General features: G+C 41.3%; 2 protein-coding genes across 15 annotated transcripts in view; both read right to left on the bottom strand.

The window, feature by feature from the left end:
- Positions 1–4,454, bottom strand: part of LOC126407452 (zinc finger protein AEBP2-like) — a 32,660-nt gene extending 28,206 nt beyond the window's left edge. The window contains exons 1-2 of one of the 2 annotated variants that reach the window (XR_007571793.1): positions 3,801–4,454; positions 2,210–2,420 (exon numbers count right to left, since the gene is read on the bottom strand). Coding sequence is in view for 1 of the 2 variants with exons in the window: in XM_050072338.1 (XP_049928295.1) it covers positions 2,210–2,420; positions 3,801–4,351 (762 nt within the window). In the remaining variant the exon portion in view is untranslated. The remainder of the gene's footprint in view (positions 1–2,209; positions 2,421–3,800) is intronic. The other variant, XM_050072338.1, reaches the window with a different exon arrangement.
- A 1,958-nt stretch (positions 4,455–6,412) lies between these two features.
- LOC126407451 (pleckstrin homology domain-containing family A member 5-like) overlaps positions 6,413–23,521 on the bottom strand; it is a 116,595-nt gene continuing 99,486 nt past the window's right edge. For 5 of the 13 annotated variants that reach the window (XM_050072324.1, XM_050072327.1, XM_050072329.1 and 2 more), the window contains 14 exons: positions 23,210–23,272; positions 23,039–23,119; positions 20,459–20,608; positions 20,244–20,345; positions 19,456–19,611; positions 17,328–17,483; positions 16,625–16,745; positions 15,636–15,751; positions 13,762–13,977; positions 13,471–13,632; positions 11,341–11,474; positions 10,748–10,890; positions 10,396–10,495; positions 6,413–7,556 (listed from right to left, as the gene is read on the bottom strand). In XM_050072324.1, coding sequence (XP_049928281.1) covers positions 10,404–10,495; positions 10,748–10,890; positions 11,341–11,474; positions 13,471–13,632; positions 13,762–13,977; positions 15,636–15,751; positions 16,625–16,745; positions 17,328–17,483; positions 19,456–19,611; positions 20,244–20,345; positions 20,459–20,608; positions 23,039–23,119; positions 23,210–23,272 — 1,692 coding nt within the window. In that variant the 3' untranslated portion in view covers positions 6,413–7,556; positions 10,396–10,403. The remainder of the gene's footprint in view (positions 7,557–10,395; positions 10,496–10,747; positions 10,891–11,340; positions 11,475–13,470; positions 13,633–13,761; positions 13,978–15,635; positions 15,752–16,624; positions 16,746–17,327; positions 17,484–19,455; positions 19,612–20,243; positions 20,346–20,458; positions 20,609–23,038; positions 23,120–23,209; positions 23,273–23,521) is intronic. The other 8 variants (XM_050072328.1, XM_050072332.1, XM_050072334.1 and 5 more) reach the window with 6 other exon arrangements.

The following is a 23,521-nucleotide window of genomic DNA, read 5'->3' as shown; positions in this document are numbered from 1 at the left end:
TTTGAGAGGAGTTGTTGGACAGAGACACTACGGGAGATTTCTCAAATTATATACATCCTCGTCCTTACTTCCACTTTCTGGAGTCTGGAGACTTTCTTGGATGCAGCCTACAGGTGGAAGAGGTTCAAGTGCTCTCTGGTATTTCTTTTTGTCTTTAGTTAAGAAATAGAAAATGTCAATGTGTGAACCTAAATCAGTGTGTTAACCACACATTTTTGCATTGCACATGTTCTCCACACTTCATACTGACCATATTTTACAGTATATCCTCTTCTTTTTAAACACTGTTCAACTCGTTTTGTTTTAAAGCATATTTTACTTTCTACTATAATCCCCAACTTTGTTTTCTTCTAAGCAAATTCCTTGAATGTGAAAACCTACTTGATAATAAAACTGTTTCCGATTCTATGTCCCTAAGGAATGATTACTGTGTACAATATAGTGTACTTATGTTACTCTTGGACTGGTGCAGGCTTGTATGACCAGACAGTAGTAAATAAGCATGAGCATGGTGGCAGTGTGCGTGGCTAATCGTGACCTCTCATGTGTCTGTGCATGTTCATGTATGTGTATGTACTGTGTGTGGGCACATGTACTTATTTGCTTGTCTGTATACATATACTCTCTTTTTTTAATGCTTCTCTAGATGGCTGCTCTCCAGGTCAGGGTGGGTGGGTTGTTCGTTTGGAGTGGGAGAAAAGGAAAAATGTAAATATCATTCCAAGTATATATTTAATGTGTTAAGTAAATACTTACTGTATTTTTGTACTTGTTTGCGTTTCCAAATAAAAAATATTAATTTAAAAAAAAAAAAAAAAAAAAAAAAAAAAACTGTTTCCGATTCTGACCATCACAGCTGATTCATTTTGTAAAACTGTCTTGACTGTGCAGGCAGAAACTTAAAAAATATTGTTTGTTTACCACAGCTTTGTACATAAGGTATTTTCTGAGTGCATATTGATTTAATGATGCTGCCAACTAGGTGGCATGAAGTATTGAGCAATCAATAAACTCTGGCAGTTCACACAAAACCATAAAAAATAAATTTATCACTTAGTTACAAGCCATCTAAAGGTATCAAAAAGCATTACATTCAAGTGTGTCAGACCTTTTCAGGATATCTTAAACCACATTTCAGACAGATATTTGGTCAAATCATCTTTTTCTTATCTAAAAATTGCACACATGTCGTATATATGCAGTACCCTGCAGAGGTAGGTTTAATGTGGGAATATGGTAATTAGAGTTTGTGAAGTTAATCTACATTTTGCCAACAGGTAAGTGCAAATATAAAGTAAAAAGACAGTCTTAGATTCAGTGGCATGTTTAAAGATTCATATCAACATAGTGTGGACTATCATGCAGAAGAGGTTGACTCATTTTGACAAAGACATTAAAAGACAGCTAAATTAAATCAGATAAAAATGTTTGAGGCAATTATGACCTAACAAATTAAAATTAAAGCCTAATCAACAACTTTTTAAAGGATTATTTTAGGCTTTTATTGCCTTTATTACAGTGCAGCTAAAGAGTGACAGGAAAAGGTTAGAGAATGGGGATGACATGCAGCAAAGGGCTGCAGGTTGAAATCAAACCTAGGCCGCTGCAAAAGAATCAGCCTACTTGCGAAGGACATTCTCCTGGCTGAGCTAGAGGCCAACCCTTTGAAAACTTAAGGGGTAATATTTATTAAAAATTTTAATTTAAGACATTTTAAGACTTAAGGAACTGCAGACACCCTGAATTACTCTAATGGTATCTAGCAATGCAGAACGGTTTAGTTTTTTGTTTTCCAGGTTTTAAGATGGAAATCTGCCTCCACCCCAATAAAATGGAGGTGAAGGTTATGTCATTTGTAGTTTTCAGAACATTGATAAACTATTTTTGAAAATGTTCAACAGCAGCATCTCTTTTCAAAAACAGCGCGTTTGCTACTCCAGATAATTCACAGAATGCACTGTGGACAGTTCTCAAAGGGAATATTTTTAAGCAGAAAGCAGCTTCAGTGCCTTCAGCGATTTAAACCAACCCTTTAATAGTCAATGGGAGTACGCAGTCCGACTGCAGCAAATCATTCAACTCTGTCTTTGGTGTCTGGACTGTCAATGTTAAGCTACAGCAAAAAGGGACATTATCTTGCCTGGCTACCTGTCGGACAGAATAAAGGAGATCAAAACGAAGCTTGTCCAAAAGTTTAAAATCTACTGACCCCTCCTCTCTGCCCATCCACGTGAATGCCCCTGATGTGCTCGGCCAGATCAGGACTTGAGTTGAAGTACTGGGGACAGAGGTCCCAGCAGCAGGGGTAAGCCACTGTCTTAGTCCCAGAGGAGCTGGAGCTGCCCTGTCCGTTCATCATAGCTGGGGTGGAGCGCCCGCTCGACCCCATGCTCTCCATCTCCATCAGGGTACTGCTGATACTGACAGATGAGAGAGAGGGAGAATACAGTCCCATTGTTGTAAAACATGTGTGCCAAGGCCATGCAGAATATCTTCCTAGCTTAGATGAGACTTTGCACAGCCATGAAGAACAGGTGCAGATATTACAAGCCACATTAAATAGTCAGTACGCGTGAAAGCCTTCAGGCTGCAACTGATTTTTCACGCATGCCACTTTTATCACTCATGCCAAATCAATTATACTGCCACATTCAATGGTCCTAGTATTATATTATTAATTTGCTGTGCTGTCAACATCACCAAAGGGCTCACAAGCAATAGTTTACTCATCAGTCATTCAACAACTAACTGCTACTTGTTACACTTACCAATGTTTTGGTCAGTTTTATGAACGGGATCAGTAGTTACCTTTCAATAACTGTAATTTACCCTTGGATGTTTGACCTTTAGTGTGCGGAATGATGCATGTGCAGATGTTTTTCTATGCATGGAAAATGAAGGTTAAGTTTCTCTGTGTCTACCTTAAATTTGTCATATGAATTATAACATTAGTCTGTTTGTACACAAGACATCTGCTGTACACCTGTCTGTCCTGGGAGAGGGATCCTTCCTCAGTTGATCTTCCTGAGGTGTCTTAGATTTTTTTCCTGTTAAAGAGGTTTTTTTGGGGGGAGTTTCTCCTCATTGCTGTGAGGGTCCAAGGACAGAGTGTATCCTATGCTGTACAGCCCTCTGAGGCAAATTGTGATTCGTGATATTGGGCCATTTAAACAGAATTAAATTGAACTGAACTAAGCTGAAGAACTTTACCTACAAGATGATTTTTTGTGACTAATTTGGAAGCGAATAATGGTCCAATGTGCAGGTTGCACAAGTGTGATGGGGACATCTGAAACTTCCTTCACACATATGCTGAAAATTGACTTTCCACCAAAGAGACATCTTGCATACAGCAGTGACAGTTTTGCAATGTACTTTAATAAAATATACACTGATATATTTGCATTTAGGTGCATAGATTGTGAATTTTTCAACAAGGGAGTAGGAGTATATGTAGATGCTTTTTTTAACAAGCTGGAGTTAGGTACATTTTGGGAAGAAAACTATGTTACAATTAATTAGAGCAAAGTATCTGTGTGTTTTAAAACATGTCTGGTCTTACTGTTACTAGCTAATATTAAATAAGACCAGTTAAAATGAAAATGGAGGGTGTTATTGGTTCGTAACATAAGTGAGGGCATTTCTCATAGCTTGACCTGTTAACTGCATTAACTCTAATTAGGCTAATTGTTATCCGCTTCTCGTTAACGGCTGGGATGAAAAGACCAACCGTCCGTTGCTAACGTTACCATAACCTGTTCAACTGGTGAAGAATGACCGTTTAAATGTCTCCGACCAACCTGTCCTCCGAGTCCATACGGCTCAACGGTTCACCATCCGAAGATGATATCTCCACACTCGGCCGCCTCTTGTCGCCCAGCTCCCCGCCTCCGGCTTTCTCACCATCTTCACAAACTGTTTTGCTCTTCTCGCAGTTTATCCCCGAGCACCGGCTGTCCTCCCCGGGCTCCTCCTTCGCTTCTTTCAACGCGGTGTCGCTGGCTGGTTCGGTGTTACCTTCCCCCGGGCTTGGCTGGGACTCCGGCTTTTGCTCCGGTTCTTCAGGAGCAGCTACCGCCGCCGCCTCCTCCGCCTCCTGGTTCGCCGTTACAGCACCGTCGTCTGTCACCGCCTCGCTCGCGGCCTTGTCTGCCGCCGCAGCGGGCTTCTCCTCGCCGGCCTCCGTGTCCGCCTCTTCCATTTTCGGTTCTACGCTACTGCCTGGTTCCTCTCTTTCCGGCTCGGCGGGGGCCTTTTCTTTCTCCTCGACGCCACCGTCCTTCGTCTCTGCGGGCGGTACATCGGTGTCAACAGTCAGCGCTGGTGTTTCTTCTGGAGCCGTTGCGGCCATTTCAGCGGCTTACGTGCCGTGGGACACTTTCGGTATTAAAATTCAGCCGTGGCACAGAGACGCTCCTCTGCAGAAGAAGGGCTGGGTCAAATCACTCTAGCTGCTCTCTGATTGGTCCACAGGCGGCACGAGGAGGAGAAACTCTGACGTTGGTATTTAAACTTTCCATGTGTTTCTAGCTTCTTTTAAATATGGAAGTCTTTGTTTACTACAGCATCACATTAACTGTGCATTAACTTTAGTTTTATTATTTAATACATCTGATATTATGGGTCTTTAACGGTACACTGCGGTGGCTTTACTCGTGATTAATAATTTTCTCATGTTCTCAATCATAAGCCATTAATATGACAAACTTTTGGGTTACCAGATTGTGAAAAATCTCTTTATCCTCCTCCAGCAGAACCTCTTGTCCTCTGGAAAAGCCTGCCAGGATCAAAATCAAAATCAATTATTAATATCTTATCTACATTTATAACTCCTTGATGGCTCATTAGAAAGTGTTAAATCCACAGGCATGTATTAATAAACATTTATTTCTAGATAATTGATGTTCAGGAGTCCCACGCTGAAAAGCCAACTGGGTGACTTAAAAAAGACGCAACAGATCGACATCAGTTTTCTTGTGCTGCTTTCGGGTGCCTTTCACAAGTCTATTTAACCTTTGCTGAGCAAATTGGTTTGATTTATTTTTGAAAACATGGGAAAAAGACAATGAGCAACTTGGCGAGAAATGTCCTGCAAATTGCAAGAAATCAGTAGATTTTAAAAAAATATTTAAAATAAATTCTATTTATAATTACTCTACTCACATGTTAAAAAATTGTATCACAGAATTAATATATTCCTTTAAAAAAAATATATTTAATTTTGTAATTCTCTATAATTTTCTTAGACTTTCACTTTTTTACTTTACTATTTTCTTGCTAATTTTGGGGTATTTTATTTCAAGATGCTCATTGCTTTATTCCCTTTTTTTGTTTTAAGGAAGTCAATGTGCAAGCAAGAACCGATGCTTGAGAGTCCCAAACAAATTTAGGTTATAAAGAAAAGGAAACAAAATAATTTAAAAAGTTTGAACTCAGTACAGGAGAGCTAATAAAAATAAAACAATAAATATATAAATAAATGAATAAAATAAAATAAGTCTTAAAAAGATACCTCCCCTGTTAAATAACAGCCAAAATAATCTTTGTCTGCAGCAAAAAAGTGTCTCCTCCTTTTATTATGATGGAGGGATCTACATCTCTTATAAACTCGTCTTTCGCTTGGACAAATGTTCTTTACAATAAATGGATAAATATGAATGGTTAGTTGATGACTGGTGTCTGAAGAACAAACTGATTGAAACTATTTGCAAATTGAGTCCTTTTCAGAAGTTTTTTGAATAATAATAATGTAGATGTTGATTATAGTGATAGAAGTAGGTTGTTCCAAAGAGATGGTCCTCTATATTTTAATCAATATTGATTTAGTGAAGTGAGGAATTAATCCAGTTGTTAACTTAACTGGAAAAAGGTTGCATTTATTGTATAGCATATTAAAACATTGGAGGAACTTGACAAAGGATAAGCTGTGGTCATTTTTCAATGACAAATATAAACTGGAGCCATCCAACTTGGGCTCTGTGAGTTTAAACTCTGGGAAAGATGAGGTCTCCACTGCCATAACTGCTGTGGAAAAAGACACTGCAACATTAATACCACAAGAGGGAGCCATCGTTCTATATTTAAACTGGCTGTCGGTAACACTGAAGACCTTAGGTCAGAAAGACTATATTAAGTCATCCCACGTTCACCTCTGTACCCAAAAATTGAAATGAATCATATGGCAAAATTCTAAATGTCTAGATTTTCTAGGATATACTTTTCAATATTGAGTTCAAATCCAGTCAGTCCTGAGGTATGTTACAATAATATTTTGCTGAATCCAAGTCCAAAGTTCATATGTTGCTAAACTTGAGCTGATGAACAAGAGTTAAGTTTACAAGGCTTTACTCTCAGCTTGTCCACTGCAGCTGGCTACAGGAGTGGTAAAAAACAAAACCCAAAACACAACCACTTATTAAGAACAGCAACATTTATTTAACATGATATAAAACAGATGGAATATGAACATTTGCAAATCAAATCTAGTATGTAACCATATGTTGGATACATCCTTCCATCCTGCTGCACCATGTACATTATATACACAGTAAACCTCTGATAATTACACTTTGTACACACACACACACAGACAAAAAAATCCTGGATCCATTAACGTTTTATTTTTATTGCTTTTTACATGTGCTAATCTTTTTGTTTTTATATATACTTTTAGTTCCAAGACTTCAAACCAACACGTCATAAAATAGAACCAAACTCTGATTTAATTTTCCTTCTCTCAGTTTAAATATATCTCTCAGCATTAAAAAAAGACAGTATAGAGTGACTTAAACATTCACATATGTGTCGGCAACAATGCGACTGGGACTGCAGAGGATCCCGTTTTTAAATAATTACAACCCAGAAATTACAAATAATCTTTGTCTGCAGCAATATAGTGGCTCCTCCTTTTATTATGATGGAGGGATCTATGTCTCTTATAAACTCGTCTTTCGCTTGGACAAATGTTCTTTACAATAAATGGATAAATATGAATGGTTAGTTGATGACTGGTGTCTGAAAAACAAACTGGGTGACTTATAAAAGACTCAAGCAAGCTAAAATTATGAGAAAATATGTTTTTAACATTGTAGGAGAGGTGGTGAAACGTACGGAAAATGTCGTCACAGGCCCTTAGGCTCACAACAGAGCTCAGTCTATTAGCCTCATATATATACACACACACAGATGTTGGCCCATACTCAAACAAGAACCTAATAAAACCATATAAATTAAGAAAATAACCTTAAAAGCCTTGTAAAAACTGAAAATGGAACTGCAACAATAACAGTATCAAAGCTGTGTTGTGTGGCGTCCCAAAGAGGGGAACTAACAGAGAAATGTCACAGAGAAACTTTTGTTTGTGGCATAAGAGCTTAAGACGTCACAGTGAGCATACAGAAGTCAGAGGTTAACACCCCAGAGTACGGAGTAGGCAGTTTCACTCTCTGTAGGCCGTGGCCTTGTGCTGATGTCCTCGGGGAAGTCTTCTGGGGCATCTTTACACCTCCACTGCTGTTTCCTTCATGTGTAGGTTTTCACTGAGGCCAGGGCCTGTGCTGCAGGGAGAGGAGGAGAGCATTTATTACGGGGGCAAAGGTCAATTATGCTGCAAAAATTATACTATACAATCAATATCTAACATTTCCCCAAGACTCAAAGCTCTACTACACACTTAGTGGCCACCTGAATAGACGAATGAAATCCAATACAACTGACATAAAACTATATTTATGATGCCAATAATGTTCAGTTTTTGTTGACACTGTCAGATGTGTTTTATGTTTTAGCACTGAGCTCACAATATAATACAGACAAGTACAACGCCTCCTTCAAAGTGACTGTCAAAGGTAAAGTTAGTTAACTTTAATGAAAATAAGTTTGCGTCATATTTGCTGAATTCAGAAGCACATGAGTCAGTCAGTCTGTGAAAAAAAATCCTGTCCCTCCTCTTCAGAGCCGAGGAGTCTCTAAGGCCCCGTTTGTACCGAGCAGTGCGGTACAGTTCAGTTTTCCACTGTGAAAAGTTGTGGATGGTACCAATGGAACAGCTCCGTACCGTCCCCATTTTGGGTCCCCCCTCTGTTGGGGTACCTAGCACACAGATCTGGTACTAAAAGGTGGAGCTGTGAACACTGCAGTCTGTTGATTGGTCAATAGAGGACGGTCACTCTGCTCAGGGCGGAGTCGTGGCTGGCTTTGAGGCTCATGTAACCACTGTTCATACTGTGGAGAGTTTTATTAGACTGTAACTATTAAACGAAAGGATGATTTGCTGCCTCTCGCAGCAGCTGGAGCTGGGGAAAAATTAATTCACTGGGCCGACTGCCGGCGACTTTTAAGGTGGAACGTTTACTTGTAATGTTACTCAATGTATGAGTTGACGACGTGAATTGATCAACGCACCTTAAATTTCAATGTGACAACTTTGACCATCACTTTAGTTGTTATATGACATACACTTTTAGTAATGAGTGGATCTTTAAGCATTTACATGTATTAATTTTGACCTGGTTATGTGAACTGCATATATTCTAATCTTCACTCGGAGAAAAAAAAGCGTTGCAGAGCATCATTCCTGTGGGCTCCAGCAACACTAAACCCCTGAGCTTGCCTGAGAAGGACTAAATGCACAAACCCGCTATTTCTAAATATCCCATGGAGAGAGACTCTCACTGCAGCCTGTTTTATTTTGTTCTGAAAATATCAGCGTGCAGCCTCGTTCTGTGGACAATAAACGAGGTGCAGACTTCCATCTGTGTCACTGATAATGAGGAAATACAGTGAGTGACAACAACCCCGCCCACATTTAAGGGTATGGTTTGCAGTGGAAACGCTAGGGTCTAGGTACCATGTCTAAAGGGTTACTTTTGGTTCCAAAGGACCCATACTGAAAGTGTTTGGTGGAAACGGGGCTCAGTACATAGGGCTGGGTATCCAACATGGTTATGGGGTCACAAGCCTTCTTATTTTAGAGCTAAACAGTACACTGAAAAATGTTTCTGAAAACAACTGAGGTGAGAAATAGGCGAGGCAATAACAGATTCATATTTGATCGATGCTGCCTAGTTTGACCCACAGTTCACGAACTGTGACTGACACAAGTGACAGCAGCATTTGAGACTCCTCAGCTCTGACTGGCTGTTTCATTCACATGCAGTGATGCTTTTAGAGGTGCTATGAGGAAATACAGTAAGCAGAGTAATGTGATTTTTTACAGATCAACTGTCTCATACTTCTGTGTGGATACAGTGACAGTTTCAGCAAATGTGATAAAAAGTTATCTTTTTAAAAGTCACCAACTGCAGCTCAAAGTCACACCAAAGAAGGTAACACAATGGTGAGTGAGAGTGCGGCCCACTGATGAAAGCCTCTGCATCTGCAGTATTATAAACTGGGTGCTGAGGGAGACATTCCCGGGAAAAATGACAAGTGGAGCACGGTCATTAATAATCCGCTCTCGCACACACCAAAACATACATATATGCACACACCCACCCACACACCCAACCGTCCACGCTGTCTTAACCCTTTCATCTCGCCAGCTGCAGGGCTCATAAAACAAGCTGATATGAATGCCAAACTGCGCTGCCCAACCCATGAAAATGAGCGTTAATCAACCGCCTGAATTTTATTTTCTAGATTTAAATTCAAAAGTAAATGGCTGTTATTGAAATGAATACATTTTAAGCTGTATTATTGCACACGTTTCTGTAAGTTATGTCTAACTTAATCATAACACTGCTTTGTCACCGTTTGACCCACCTGCCTGAACCTGTAATACCTTCTAGTAAGCTTATCCGAACCAGCAGGTTGTGGGTTGACTCACACATCACTATCAGCCTGGTTTCAAGCCAACAAATACAAATACGGCCATAAGTGCCGCCAAAGAGAACAGAGATTTTTAAGATTGTAACTTAAACTACGACCTCAGTTATAAACACATAATTTAATTTAGTCAGTTCTGACAATGTCAACAAATACTGACCATTATAAAGTTTGTAAAGGCACACATTATGGCTGAGCTGTGCACTGCATTGCATTAGACCGTACAGGTAAAAGTGGCCACTGAGTGTCTATTACAGTCATTTGAGTCTTATAATCATATATAATTATATAATTATTATATAATTATAATTAAAGCAACACTGAGTTGAGTCATGTGACGACACAGACTGCAGGAAATATCACATGATGAGAAAAAACGGGTTCTACTGCAACACAGGATACATACAAACACATCACAAACAGTTCCCCTCTTTTTTCAGTGTAAACCTTATAACTTCTCATTAACCCCTTCATTCTGACATGCTTTTTCTCCCCAGAGACAACAACTAAAACACTGAGAACACTTTAGCATTGTGAGTATGGACAAAACAGGTGGATGAAGGCCCTTACTGGTGCTACTACACACACATGAAGTGAGACCCATCAGTGAGTTGAGGGGGTGTGTTAGGAGACTGTGGAAGGGGTGGGGAAGAGGACGACGGGCTTTTCACTGCAAAGAAACAGAGCGACATGTCGAACACACGCAGGCACACACACAAAAAACCAAGTCAACAACAAGTCAATGAAGAAGGAACTACAATGATAAATGACTGAGCAAATACATAATGGAGGCAGCTGCAGTTTGATAAACCATAATAAAAAAGCAGCAATCTTTAAGAACATGCTCACGCTGGCTTTTGTTATATCATATGCATTCTTCTGATCACCCACCACCTCCTCCCTCTGCTCTCTAGAGATGTACCTGCAACCAGCTTGCTGCGCTTGGAGGCCTCTGCTGCCAGCTCGTAGGAGATATTAATCATCTTCTCTTTCTCCTGTACGGTAACCTCCACTTCAGTGTCCTCCTCCGGGCTCAGAGCCATACTAGGCAGCACATTCTGCATGCTGGGAGCACACATACACATAAAAAACGGTCTCTATAATATGCAGTATACAGCTGTAACTGTAAACATAGCTTCAGGATAAATACAATTACCCCGGGACAGAGATGCTATCTCTTTTAAATCACTTTAAGAGTGCTGACATTTAGAATAAAATGTCACAGTGGCGAGGAGATGAGAGCGAAAGCTTTTCTGCACATCTAAGACACTGATCTGCATGGGAGGCAGTGTAGCCTCTTCTGAGCCATCTATGGTGATATCCTGATCTGACCCCTAATCTACCCCTCACTTCTAGAAAGAATTTCATGCACGACCTCTGCTGAGAAATATCAGCGCTCCCCTGCAAAGACAGCCCTTAGTCCAAAGGATCCCTACCCAACATCAAGCGTCTTTGTAGTTCTGTCCTTGCTAATAAAAAGTTACTGCTACAGACAGATTACGATGAGGTGTTTACCTGTTTTTGGCTATGAGGGCTTTGATGCGATCAACCTTCCTCTGCTTATCGGCCTCCTGCTCAGGGCTCAGAGCCTCCTCGGGGTCTGACTCCACATAACGCTCAGGAATCAACACTTTGTCAGGCACAGAGAGCTGAAGAAAGACAACATACAGAAACACTTTATATAACACACTTTATACAAGCAAATGAAATGCTATGCGCTTTACAAACAAACGCAAAAACCACAAGCTAAAAATGTCAACAACCAAAATATGCAGATATAAATCAGGAAATGACATTCATAAACAAATAACAGATGTTCATCATCGCCATTATCAGTACAGGGAGGCTGCTCCACATTTTTGGGTGTGTCAGAACTAAATGGAGCATCACCGTAGGCTTTGTCCTCGAGCGAGAGACACTTAATGTGAGACACTCTGCAGCCTGCAGAGATCAGTGGGGAACACAAGCTGTAAGACGTTTATTGATGTAAGCCAGAGAAAGGGCGTGAACTCTTGTGAAAACAGCAAGAAGCACCTTAAAATCAAGTGTATGGCTCATGGCAGCCTATGAAATGATTTTAGTATAAGGAGTGTATGCAGTGTAGTGTCATGCACATGCCTTTGGAAATATTCCTGCCTACAGTGTTTTTCAACTTTGCATTTTGGGAGATTTACTTCTTTTTTTGTGAGCAAATTTTATTCAGCAATCTGCATATATGATAATACAGTGGCACAGTGTCATGTTTTTCTTTTTAAACAGAAATATCAACCTTTTTAAATAAATAGATAAAGAATATTGATAAAAAATAAAAGTCAGCTGGTAATACTAAAGATCAACATGCCAACCGAACCTTGTCTGCATCCTACAAGATCACAATCCAAAATGTATGTACCCACACTGTTACATCTCCACACACAGTTGTGTCTACACAATAAATGCACCAATATACCACTATATAATATCACCACTTATCTTTCTCTGGTCATACTGCCCAAATTTTAGTCTAAATTTAGTCTTTAGCCAAATTATGTACTGTTACTTTTGATAAATGTTGCTGTTGTCCCTGGATTTATATGAGAAGACGAAGGATCGCTAGCTGCTAGGCTAATTTATACAATGTAAAATGCCATAGGCTTGTGCTAATAATGTTAGCATGATGTATTTGTGTGGGAAATGTGTCCAGATAAAGACAAGTGTTTGTCTGTGAATGCTGCAAGTTATAGTAAAGCTGATTTGTGTACTTGTGTTTGAAATCATCTCTATCAGCCATGTTTAATATGTGTTTTGAATCAAATAAACTTTACAGCACTTCACAGTGACACAGACACACCACCGCACAAGTATAAATGCTCACAACGGCGAAGGCTACGGCATAGGATCTGCTGCACAATTATAAATCCTGCTTAATGGGTTAGATTGCATTGTTTCAAAGTGGGAGATGAGAGGCTGCCACTGTTTGTAAAACTTCTCAGCTGAGACACAAACAGAAAATTTTTATCTTTTCCAGTTTCAGAAATGACATTAAATCCCACAGCCAGGACATATTTGAGGGGGGTGAGCAATTTATCCCCCCAAAAAAAGGAGGATTCAACGACAAGCTATGAAAGAGGCAAAAGAAATGACAGTAGTCATTCTAACACCCTCCCTGGGGAAACCAAAGATGAGCTGATGGGTCTAGAGTCAGTTCCAATATCTTTGACATAACATCAAATAAAGACCTCCAGTATTCGACTAGGCTCGGGCATGACCAGAACCTATGAGTCAAGTTCGGTAGACTGACTTCTAACGCAAGTGCTGAATTGCAGCGATGATGATATGAGAAATATGTGAAATATGGTGTCAAATGCACTATGATCCACAGAACTATGGTTCCTTATCCTTTTCAAATTTTACCTGTCAAATAGGACAAAAAAAAATCCCTTTTAATTTATGCATATTAATTTTGCATGTGTTAAATGAGTTTAATATTGAAGTAACAAGAGGTGTTTTAATTACACTAACACCATGTAATTGTGGCCCTTTCATTAATTATTACACCGTATTTAAAAGTACAAAACTAAAACTAAAACTAAACTAAAACTATTTGCCTGTAATAGTATTAACCCTCTCAGTCTGATGAGTAGACAGCCAACTGCTGTGCCTTACCTCTCGGTCCACATTTAAATGGTCAGACTGTGAGGCTTCTTTGAGACGGGCGATCTCCTCTGCAGGCGTCTCCTGCTCCCTCACCACCTCCTGCTGCCTGAGTGAGGCCTCCAGCTGCTGAATGTCACTGCTTATCCCCTCATCTCTGCGCCTCACTTGAGACTAAAAACACACACAAAACAAACAAGACAAAAATGAAGAGATCAGATCACATGACCGGATTCCAGGATTTGATATCAGTTTACTCTGAACTTGAATGCTGCCTTGGTGGCCGCAGCGGTCGCTTGATACCTGCACGCTGCGATAATGGTTTTCTTTTGTAAATGAGTGACTGCGAGAGGGCGTGTTCTCCTGGCTGCCGCCCCGGATGTGGAGGCCTTTCTTTTTCTCCCTGAGGGCACCCTGCTGGTGGCGGCGGATCCTCTCCAGCTGCTCCTCCACGCTCATCCTGGGCCGGCCGCTCTCTGCAGCACACAGCTGCTGCTCCACCGCACTGCGTGGACGCTCCTGTTAGCCAGATGAGGACAACCACAGATATGCACCCACACCACAGAGGCACATAGAAACACAAACAACACACAAGAGAAATAGAAGTTAACAATACTGCAGCGTGCTATGAGACAAATGTCACCATGGTGATATTTTACTACACAGACCCGCAGTTTGGGTGTGTAGCTCAGTGGCGTCATGGTGTGGTTGGGTCAGATCTTATAATGCAACATTTGCAGTCAATAGGGTATTGTTGAAAACAGTTTAAATTTAACCAAGTAGAATAATCGCATGTTCTCCAGCATTACTGCACGTACTGGAAAATCATTGTGCTTCTTTAAACAAAGAAGTCAGGAGTGACATAATAACCACATTGTGAAATGGCTCTTTAATGTTCACTCTCCTAGAACCAAAACCTGACTGGCTGCTGTGTGCGCACACACGCTCCTGCTGGCACACATGGATGCACTCAGAGAGGCTGCGGGGCTGTTAATGCCTGAGCAGGAGAGGCTGATGATGTGAAGTGAACTGAGGAGAAGTTGTTCACTTTCACGTTTGTGGCGTGCTGGAGGGGCTGTCAGATCTGGATTTAGTCCAGAGCCTGAGGACGCAGCCTCCACTGTCCAGATTGTTCGAGAGGCTGGTATCCAAGGGCCTCAGCTGAACTCTAAAAGCCTGTGACACATTCTCTTACAACCAGAGGCTATACGGCCTACAGGGAAGACTACCGTACTGTATGTGTGCATGTGTGTGCAGCTGACATTTTACAGTTCATATGGGTTCATTTATGCTATATGTTCATCTTTTTTCCAAACACAAACACATACAGACACACCAAAAAGAGGACACACCCCAGTGTGGTGCGCTAATGACATGGTTAGTATATTTCAGTTGATAGTGTTTGAGGCTGGAAACTGTGTAAACCAAACTTGGCATCTCGTCATGACAGCCTGGCTTTAGGAGCATGAGTCACACCCTGGTCACGTGATGCGTGGCCTCCTCTGCCACTTGTTAACTTTCAGCTTAAAGCTGGAGTAGGCAGTTTTATTTTGGCATCATTGGACACAAATCCCAGAACAAAAGTGGACTGAGAGAACGCTCAACTTCTGCAGCACCTCTTAGCTTTGGTTTTATACGATTTAGAAAAACTAGGCTGTGACGGGAGTCTTTGACAATCACAGGTAATTTCATAGAGAGTGTTGCTATTGTCTGTTCTACAGAGGCAGATGTGCAGAATTCATGATTAAATGGCGGAGAATCCTGCAGAAAAAGTTGCTATTCCAGCACTGGCAACAACTGTCTGCACTGCAAAGCAGCTCAAAAATGCAGAAAGACTTACCAAGTCTAAAAGAGAGTCTGACAATAAATAAAGCAAAGTGTTTCAGAGATGGAGAGAAAATGTTTTTAGTAGTTTGTAGCCTTCTCCTAACTGGAACCGAAAGCTCATAGCTGCAGCTTCAAGGTCACATTTATGTAACTAATGATAGCTAGAGCCTTGAATCACAGTGTGTCCTCTGCTGCACTCTGCACACAGGAAATAACTGCCAGTGCTTGTGTTTAGTCCTTCTCACATTTTAAAATTAGTTGCTGACAACTGATGGAAATATCTTGCAGCCTCCAGTGGTCCAAAAGATTAAAACATGCTAAGAACTATTTACAGTTTCTATTTGACTCACCGTCCTGGGGTCAGGCCTCTTGCCTTTTCTTAAGGTAACATATGAAGCTATGGAGGAAGACTCAGGCACTGGAGATTTGGTCCTGGGTGGGACGATGCCGACTGGGTAGGACCCCCCTTGCAGGTAAAAAAGATAAGAGGTTAGTAAGTGACCTGGGTCAGTGACAAAGCATTTGCTTTTATACAACATATGAGCAGCAATTAACTGAAGACTACAGTATATTTTGGGAACAATAATGTTTTATGTCATTGTTTGCACAATATCAAAATACAGCATGTGCGTGTACTTAAAAGTAAAAACTGTCGCATCAGTTCAAGTATTTTTTAAGTTTCAGGTCCGTGAGACCTTCAAGTTTAACCCCGAGAATGTCTGAAGTAAACTCGACTGGCAATTACACTATCTCCCGCAGCATTTGCAGCATCGGCAGGCTGCTACTATCGATTGTGTGGCGGTGTGGAACAAGTGAGGAGCTACAGTGTAATCATTCAACTTCAGAACACCTGCATCACGCTGTGCAAGCTGTTTCACTAAATTTGGGCCAATTTGCTCTTTTAGAAATTCTAAACCATGTTTTCACAGAGAATAATTAGCAGATAACTAACTTATCCCAGCACTGACACACAAACCTGAGCAGTATTGTGAATTGCACAGTGTAAATTAAATCCAGACAAATGGGTCTGGGTAAATGCCACCGTATCCATGGTAACCACTGTGCGCTGAATAATGGTTGCCATGAGATTTACTTTGTGATATACTGACCTGGCGTAATGCTCTGGGGAAAAAAAGCCTGACCATGTATTTATGCTCTGTGTCAAAGTGATGCCTGTTTAAATACCACGGTTACCATGGCAACTGTCAGTGCGAGAGACAAGTTTATGGGGTCACACAGTGATAATTTTATCAGGCGACTGATCAACAAAATGGATGAATCACTGGAGAACTGCACAGTTATCAGACAGCGACATCGTGTTTTACTTGGCTTATTGTACCTTTGTTTCCAGAATGTTCTCTATCAGACGGGTGTTCGGATCTGTCCTCACCGTTGCTCTCATCCACTTCTGCCACTGTGGTGAGCTCTGGTTCACTCTTGTACAGCCTGTAGTCTGGACCCTGCACAACACGTGCACACATTGATTTATAGTCACTGAGAGTTCGGGTCCAAAGCGAGATATAAAATAGAAAGTGACATTTTCTCTTACAGGATGACTTCAAAGACAGCAGCAAACAAACATCCCTTTTCTACAAAATGATGCTTTTACAGACTGCGCAATCTTAATGCATAAATATAGACAGCTGGAATAAAAACTCTGCATGTTGTTTGGGTATGACACACAATTTTACAGCCAAATGAAAAAGTAGGCAGCAGTCAGACATGGCTCAGTTTGCAACCGAGGACAGAACACAACAAAACAGATCAAAATAACAACTTTTCAACACAGAAAAAAGGAAGACAAGAACTAAAAAGAGAAAAACAATGACACGCGAGAGGCTTAATCCAATTAACTGGAAAAAAAAAAATGATGATGGAAGTGTGGCATCAAGAAAAAAAGAGAAATGATCCAACCAAAAACAACCCAAAAGACATGAGATGTCCATCAAAACAAAAGTGAAACCCATCACAGCAAGCAATGACATGTGATGACACACATGAGGGCTGGTTCAACCAGGAGGTCAACGAGTCAACAAGCTTACGCTGTGCGTGCCATTCCTGTGATTGGCCTTCCTGTCCTCCGGCCTGTGGAGCGTTGAAGGGCGCACACCAGCATGAGAGGGCATAGGGGGCACGTTGGGGGGGTTGGGCTCATAGGACTGGGGTAAGGGTGGCCGCGGGGGTACCGAGTCCTCCTCCTGGGGATTATACATGGCATGACAGGACAGGAAGCAAGGTGACACATGGTGCCACCACGCACGCTCAGGGCAACCACCATCTGGTACAGAGTGGTTCTGGCCCACAGGATGGGCAAACCAGCTGATTAGCCAGAGAGGGAGCTCCGTGTGCTGTTACAGGGTGACTGACACATCCACTCACGTACCACCACTCATACTGTCCATGAGCAGGGCTGGCAGTCTGAGCTCTCAGCTTAGTCATCAGCTACACAACTACACGAGATCTGAGAGTAAAGCAAAGTGAATGCTGCAACCACAGATTATTTTCATGATCTGTGATGTTGAGTTTTTCTGTAGTGAGTGTACTGAGTCTACGGGACCGAAAGGTGGTCATTTGAGTGGGTCCCAGAGCTGCACGATAATGGCCAAAATGATGGCCAAGATTAATGTATTACAGTATAATGTATTGAATTCAGGTACATTGTATGAAGCTAAAAATATAAGGTTATTGTCTACTGGCGGTCCTCGGGAACCTCCGTGTCACGCTGCTGACACCGCCGACACAGAGTTTCAGAGAGCGGGATGACGGCGGATGGGCTGGTGTAGGATCTATGCAGAGCACAAAATACTAAAACACCAACACATCACCAACAGTATGATAGTAACATCCAAAACACAAGTTTCATTCTCAGTGGTTTCTGTGACATAAAAAATACTTCAAAAATAAGTAAAGTCACGCATCCCCCCCCCAGACAAATCAATCGTGAGTTTACTGCGTCCTTTCAGATTTTATGCAACAGGGATGCAATTATTAGTGTAATTCTTTAATCTATAAAATGTCAGAAAATAGCAAAACATTCCTTTGCAGTGACATCGTCATATTGCTTGTTTTGTCCAACCAATTGACCTTTTGCTAAGCCCCGCCCCTTTTATGTTGTATGTCCGACAAGCTGTCAGAGTAAGCATGGAGCCCACACTATAACTAACTGCACTCCCTGAAGAAATATTATCATATATTTGGAAAAATGAAAGAGTGATTCCAGAGAGAAGCAGACAGAGGGGTCTGCAGTCTGTGTTTGAAGGATATATCCAGGATGTCAAACTGACTCAGCAGCAACAACAGGTTAAAAAGACAAAGATAGTTAGAAGCTAAAGCCGAACTATAGGCTACAGATCACAGTGTAAAAGTGAACCACCACATCACTGCTGATCGCCACACAAGACAATGAATATAAAGGGAAACTTTGCTGATATTGAACCAGCTGTGTGGCATCGCAGTGTGTGCAGATGCTACCAGACAGGCAGGGATCTCTGGGGGAAGCCAAACAACGTTCATCTGCACACAATGTGATAACACACAGCTGGTTGAACATCAGCAAAGTTTCCCTGCTTCCCTTCACTGGTTCCTGTACAGCAGGGTCGGTCTTTGTTTGACTGTTACAATCATTAAAAAGCAAAAGCAGCATGTGTATACATTCAGTAGGCTATATCTTCAGTAGCTAGCTAGCTAACCCTACACTTTTCAGGGTTTGATTTTGGTTTTGGAACAGGGAAGAAAGGCATATCTTTTTCCAACCTCTCCATATAACGAGTATCATTAATACATGACGTGCCCCAGGCACAACATTTAGCTCCAAATCCACAAAACCAGCCTGAAAATGAAGGAAATCTGAAATGACTGCATTAGAGTCAATGGAGCACAGCTGGCCCAATGCTACGTTATGATTGGCCAGTCTGCTTCTGGGGTGGGGCTTAGCAAAGGGTCAATTCTAAACCCAAAGATATTCAATTACCAATACTATTAAAGACAGAAAAGGAACAAATCCTCACATTCTAGATGCTGGAACCAGCAAATGTTTGGGATTTGCAACAATGACACGATGAATATCAGAATTGCTGTTGATTTATTGATCAATGTATTGATTAAAAGCCTAGTTGTTTTAATGCTACAGAATGGTACGACCAGGTGAACTATCTGTTAGTGGTGCCTCACCTCATTTTTGTGCTTGCTGAAGTTGCTCTTGGGCCCATACATGTTCACACCATCAGCAGTTCTCTGAGCTTTATTTTTACTGAGCGCCTCCATCACATCCTGAATCCTCCAAAGTTCTTTCTGGATGCGGACGTGTTGCTGGCTGGGCGGCTCGGTCTGGGTGTGCACAGAAAACACACACAAATCACCAAATATTACCTGCAGATTATTAACGTGGCATCCTGGACCCAAGAGAAGAGCAGAGGAGCAAAGAAACAGGATGATGTGTAATTATCTCCTGATGACAGCTTTGTCTGAGAGTGAAGGGCACTTAAGAAGAGGATGTCCAGGCTCCCTGTAGGCTCTCTGACTTCTCCACTCCGAATTAACATCGGCTCTGACTCAGGCTCAACCAGGAATAACTGTTAGAACAGTTTCTCTCTGTCTCTTCACTTCTCCCGTGATGAAGGACAAGATAAAAGACAGACTTAATTAAGACCTGCTCTATCATCGCTACAGTCATCAATCACACACTATGTTGCTTTGATCTCTCAGTTACCTCCCTCCTCACTGCAGCTGAGGGCACTGGAGCACAGAAATCTTCTTTACTTTCTCCACAAAGTCAAAGAAAGTGTCTACAAAAAGGATGACTAGGTGTTCAAGGGAATCTGCCACATTTTCAGCTTTCTTTGAAGCTCTGCGGTGTACGTACCCCAACCAAAGTCTAACTATTATGCCATGCCAGTGTTAGACAGAACAAGCGGTGCAAGATTAAAGCTGTGCAGCTTCAGTCTCAAGAATTATCCTACCTGAGGGCTTCCCAGTGCTTCAAGCTGCTCCAGGAGGTTGTTCTTAGCCAGAGTCACATCTCCTTCCAACTTGTCATACTCCCTCCATGACCGCTCCAACTCCTGATTTAGGAGAGAAACACTTTGTGAATGACAATATGGAAAAAAACCTCTTATCTTACAAGCACTCCTAAAGTGTCCAGCGTGAGTGTGCGTGAATGTGCTGTATGACTCACAGATGAGATTCTGGAGAGTTCTCTGCAGGTGCTGAGCAGCCCGCTCTGCAGTAAGTCTCTCTGCTGGATAACACTCTGCATGGCAGCAGGGTTATCAGAGCCCATCTCTATCTCCTGGCTGGCTGAAAGCAGTGCTGTCTCCAGGGTGTGCTGAAGGGACACACAATGGATCAAATACACATACAATACAGAGTATGTAATTTGTCAGTGTAACATTTTATATCAGCTAACTTTAGTCATAATGGATGATTTAAGCCTCTCCTGTCTTAAGCTTCCTAAAAACAGTGTTGCTGCAAGTGAAATATTTTCTTGTTTGTAGTTATTGTTTAGTACAAAAATGATAACAAATACCTACAACCCAATCCTCTGGTTGCCCTCTTTGACACCATCAGAGACGATGATGTATACCTGACTCCATTCCAACACCGTACACTGTCTTTTGACTCTCCGCTGGCCAGATGGGCGGTTCTAATCAGATGGAGGGATGCTGCCCGCCCACTCATGCCCCGTGACTGAGGGACATTATGCCCTACCTTAATCTTGAGAGTACTCGCACAACGTCATTTTGCCAAGTAGGACATGCTCCTGGATCAACATCCCACATCACATTCCAGGACCAACATTGCAGTGCCTCTTCAGAGCTAAGCTAGTTTTCCATTATCAAGTTTGTACAACTGAACAAAATCCTCTACAACATTGAACAAAAATGTTGTAAATGTGTTAACTGCAGGAATTTGCAACTCAAAAATGGTATTATCCTTACTCTTTGTTAGTAAACAGCTTACTTGTTAGCATAGCCTACCTACTTAGCAAGCTAACTTGCTAATATTCTAGGCTTTTGGTAAGGTTACTTGTTAGCATAGCTACCTAGTTAGCAAGCTAGCTCACCAATATTCTCATCTATTGGCAAGTTTACTCATTAGCATAGCCAACCTAGTTAGCAAGCTAACTCACTAACTAACCCTGCAGTAGCGGAAAAGGTTTCTGTTCAGTGTTACTGAGGATTTTGTTTAATTGTACAAACTTCAATTTGGAAAACCAGGATTTTTTTAAGATGCACAGGAGCAGCACACTGATGATGTTAGAAGGTTGTGATTCGTTGATTGCAATAATGGTCCAGGAACGCAATGTGTGATGTTGATCCCGGAGCGTACTCTACTCAATTTGTAACTCAGATACTAAGGTGTGGGGCCCCTTTCTGAAACCCTTCCAGAGCTGTCAGTTAAACTTTAGACTTTGTGTTTGTTTCTTGATCTTGTTGCTTTCTGTCAGTGTATACTCTGATGAAGTACTGATAAAGTTCTGACCCTGCCTTTCACAGAGGCATCTATTCTCCTCTCTTTTAATATCAAGCCTGACTCTCAGCTCATCTGTCATTTTTCTTTACTATTCAGGAGATGAAGAACTGTCCTATTGACGATATTCCATCTGTTATGTGGGGTTAGTGGAATACAACAATGGGGAGGATTGTGATTTGATTCCATGCTTTGCTCCTTGTCATATATATATGCTTTGTTAACTTTGACACTATTGTGTTAACCTGTTGAACTTTAATAAAAATATCCTTGATACAAAAAACATGACGACAAATGCCCGTCAGCACCCTTTTCAGAGCCAATAATAAAAAATATAAGCAGAAACACAAACTGAAGGAACCTTGAACAACTTATTGTTTGGTAACCGTACTTGCACAATGACTTCATTCATTAATCCACAACCAACACTGTCAATTTATTGTCTGTCAACTGAAAAATCATTTACCATGCCAATCAGTTCAGGACTTAATCTGAATATGTTATGGTTTATTTTGTTGGTTTTTATGGGCATGGAGGTAACTTACAGCAACACAGATATCTATAGACTATTTTCTTCTGCATTTTATGCATTTACTTTCATCAAATGCCACAGCTGTGTAAGTAAAGCCACACTTTCGAATGTGTTGGTGGCATCTCAGCACACTAAACTGCCAACTCCATCAAATACACCACGCTCAGCTCCACCACACCACAGACTGTATGGGTTGTAGCTGCTGCAGTAGTGGGCCAATCACATATTTAATTAAACTGAGAAATGCTTGTGGTGATTGGCTGTGAGCAAAACCATATAAATAGTTTTTTTTCTAGATCTGAGAACAAAAAGGATCAAATGCACTTATCTTTGGCTGGAGAAGTTTGATACTACTTGGTACTGGGTTATTTTGGTCGATATCTTAACAGTATCGAGCACAGACACCCAGCCCTAACAGCAACCAGTACAATGTTTTAGTCTGCTCACAGCAGACAGTCAGATATGTTAACTCTGACATAGCTATGAAACCCTTGCAAGCCAGACAACTCTTTGAAGCTGTTGACAGTAGCTGGGCTGTTAAGCATTATAACAGACTTTTGTTTTTCTCTCTCTCTCTCTCTCACAGTGTTGTGCATATAAACTAAACCCCAGCTATTCCTGTGATTTAAACAGAGAATAAACTGTTTATTCTTTCTGTTTATTTTTTTCCATTTGGTCCTGTGCTTCTGTAAGCATTTCAAAAAGTGTTTTGTGTGAGAATGTAATGATGACAGATGTGCGGTGTTTAGTCACCTTCTCTCTGTACAGCTGCTGAAGTTTGTCCTCCTGCGTCCTCACCACTTTGTCCTGCTCACACAGTCTGCTAAGTTTGGTCTGGGGAGAAAACAATAATCATGTGTGACACATCATGTGTAGCTGAATCATGGAGCATTGTGTCCTGTGAGAGCGCAACACTGCACTTACATCAATGTCCACTTCTTCTGGCATACATGTATAGCCATGCTCCCTGTAGCCTTCTGGACTCAACTGTGAAGACAAACACAGCATTAGACAGAGACACCAAACACGCACATACATATTAGAATCTGGAGATCTAATGCAGTGTCATGGCAAGGCTCTCTCACTGAGCCGCGGGATTTGTCCTTGGGTAGAAACTCATATTTCACTGAATCAGACAATCTAAGTTAGCAAACCGAGAGTGGGAGAGCAGCCAGTCTAAACACAATCTCTTCTCTGGTGATTCTGGTGCCTCGCGTTTCATCACCCACAATTGTT

This window comes from Epinephelus moara, chromosome 20, assembly GCF_006386435.1.
Source record: "Epinephelus moara isolate mb chromosome 20, YSFRI_EMoa_1.0, whole genome shotgun sequence".
NCBI lineage: Eukaryota > Metazoa > Chordata > Actinopteri > Perciformes > Serranidae > Epinephelus > Epinephelus moara.
This window is presented reverse-complemented; position numbering and strand designations above follow the sequence as displayed.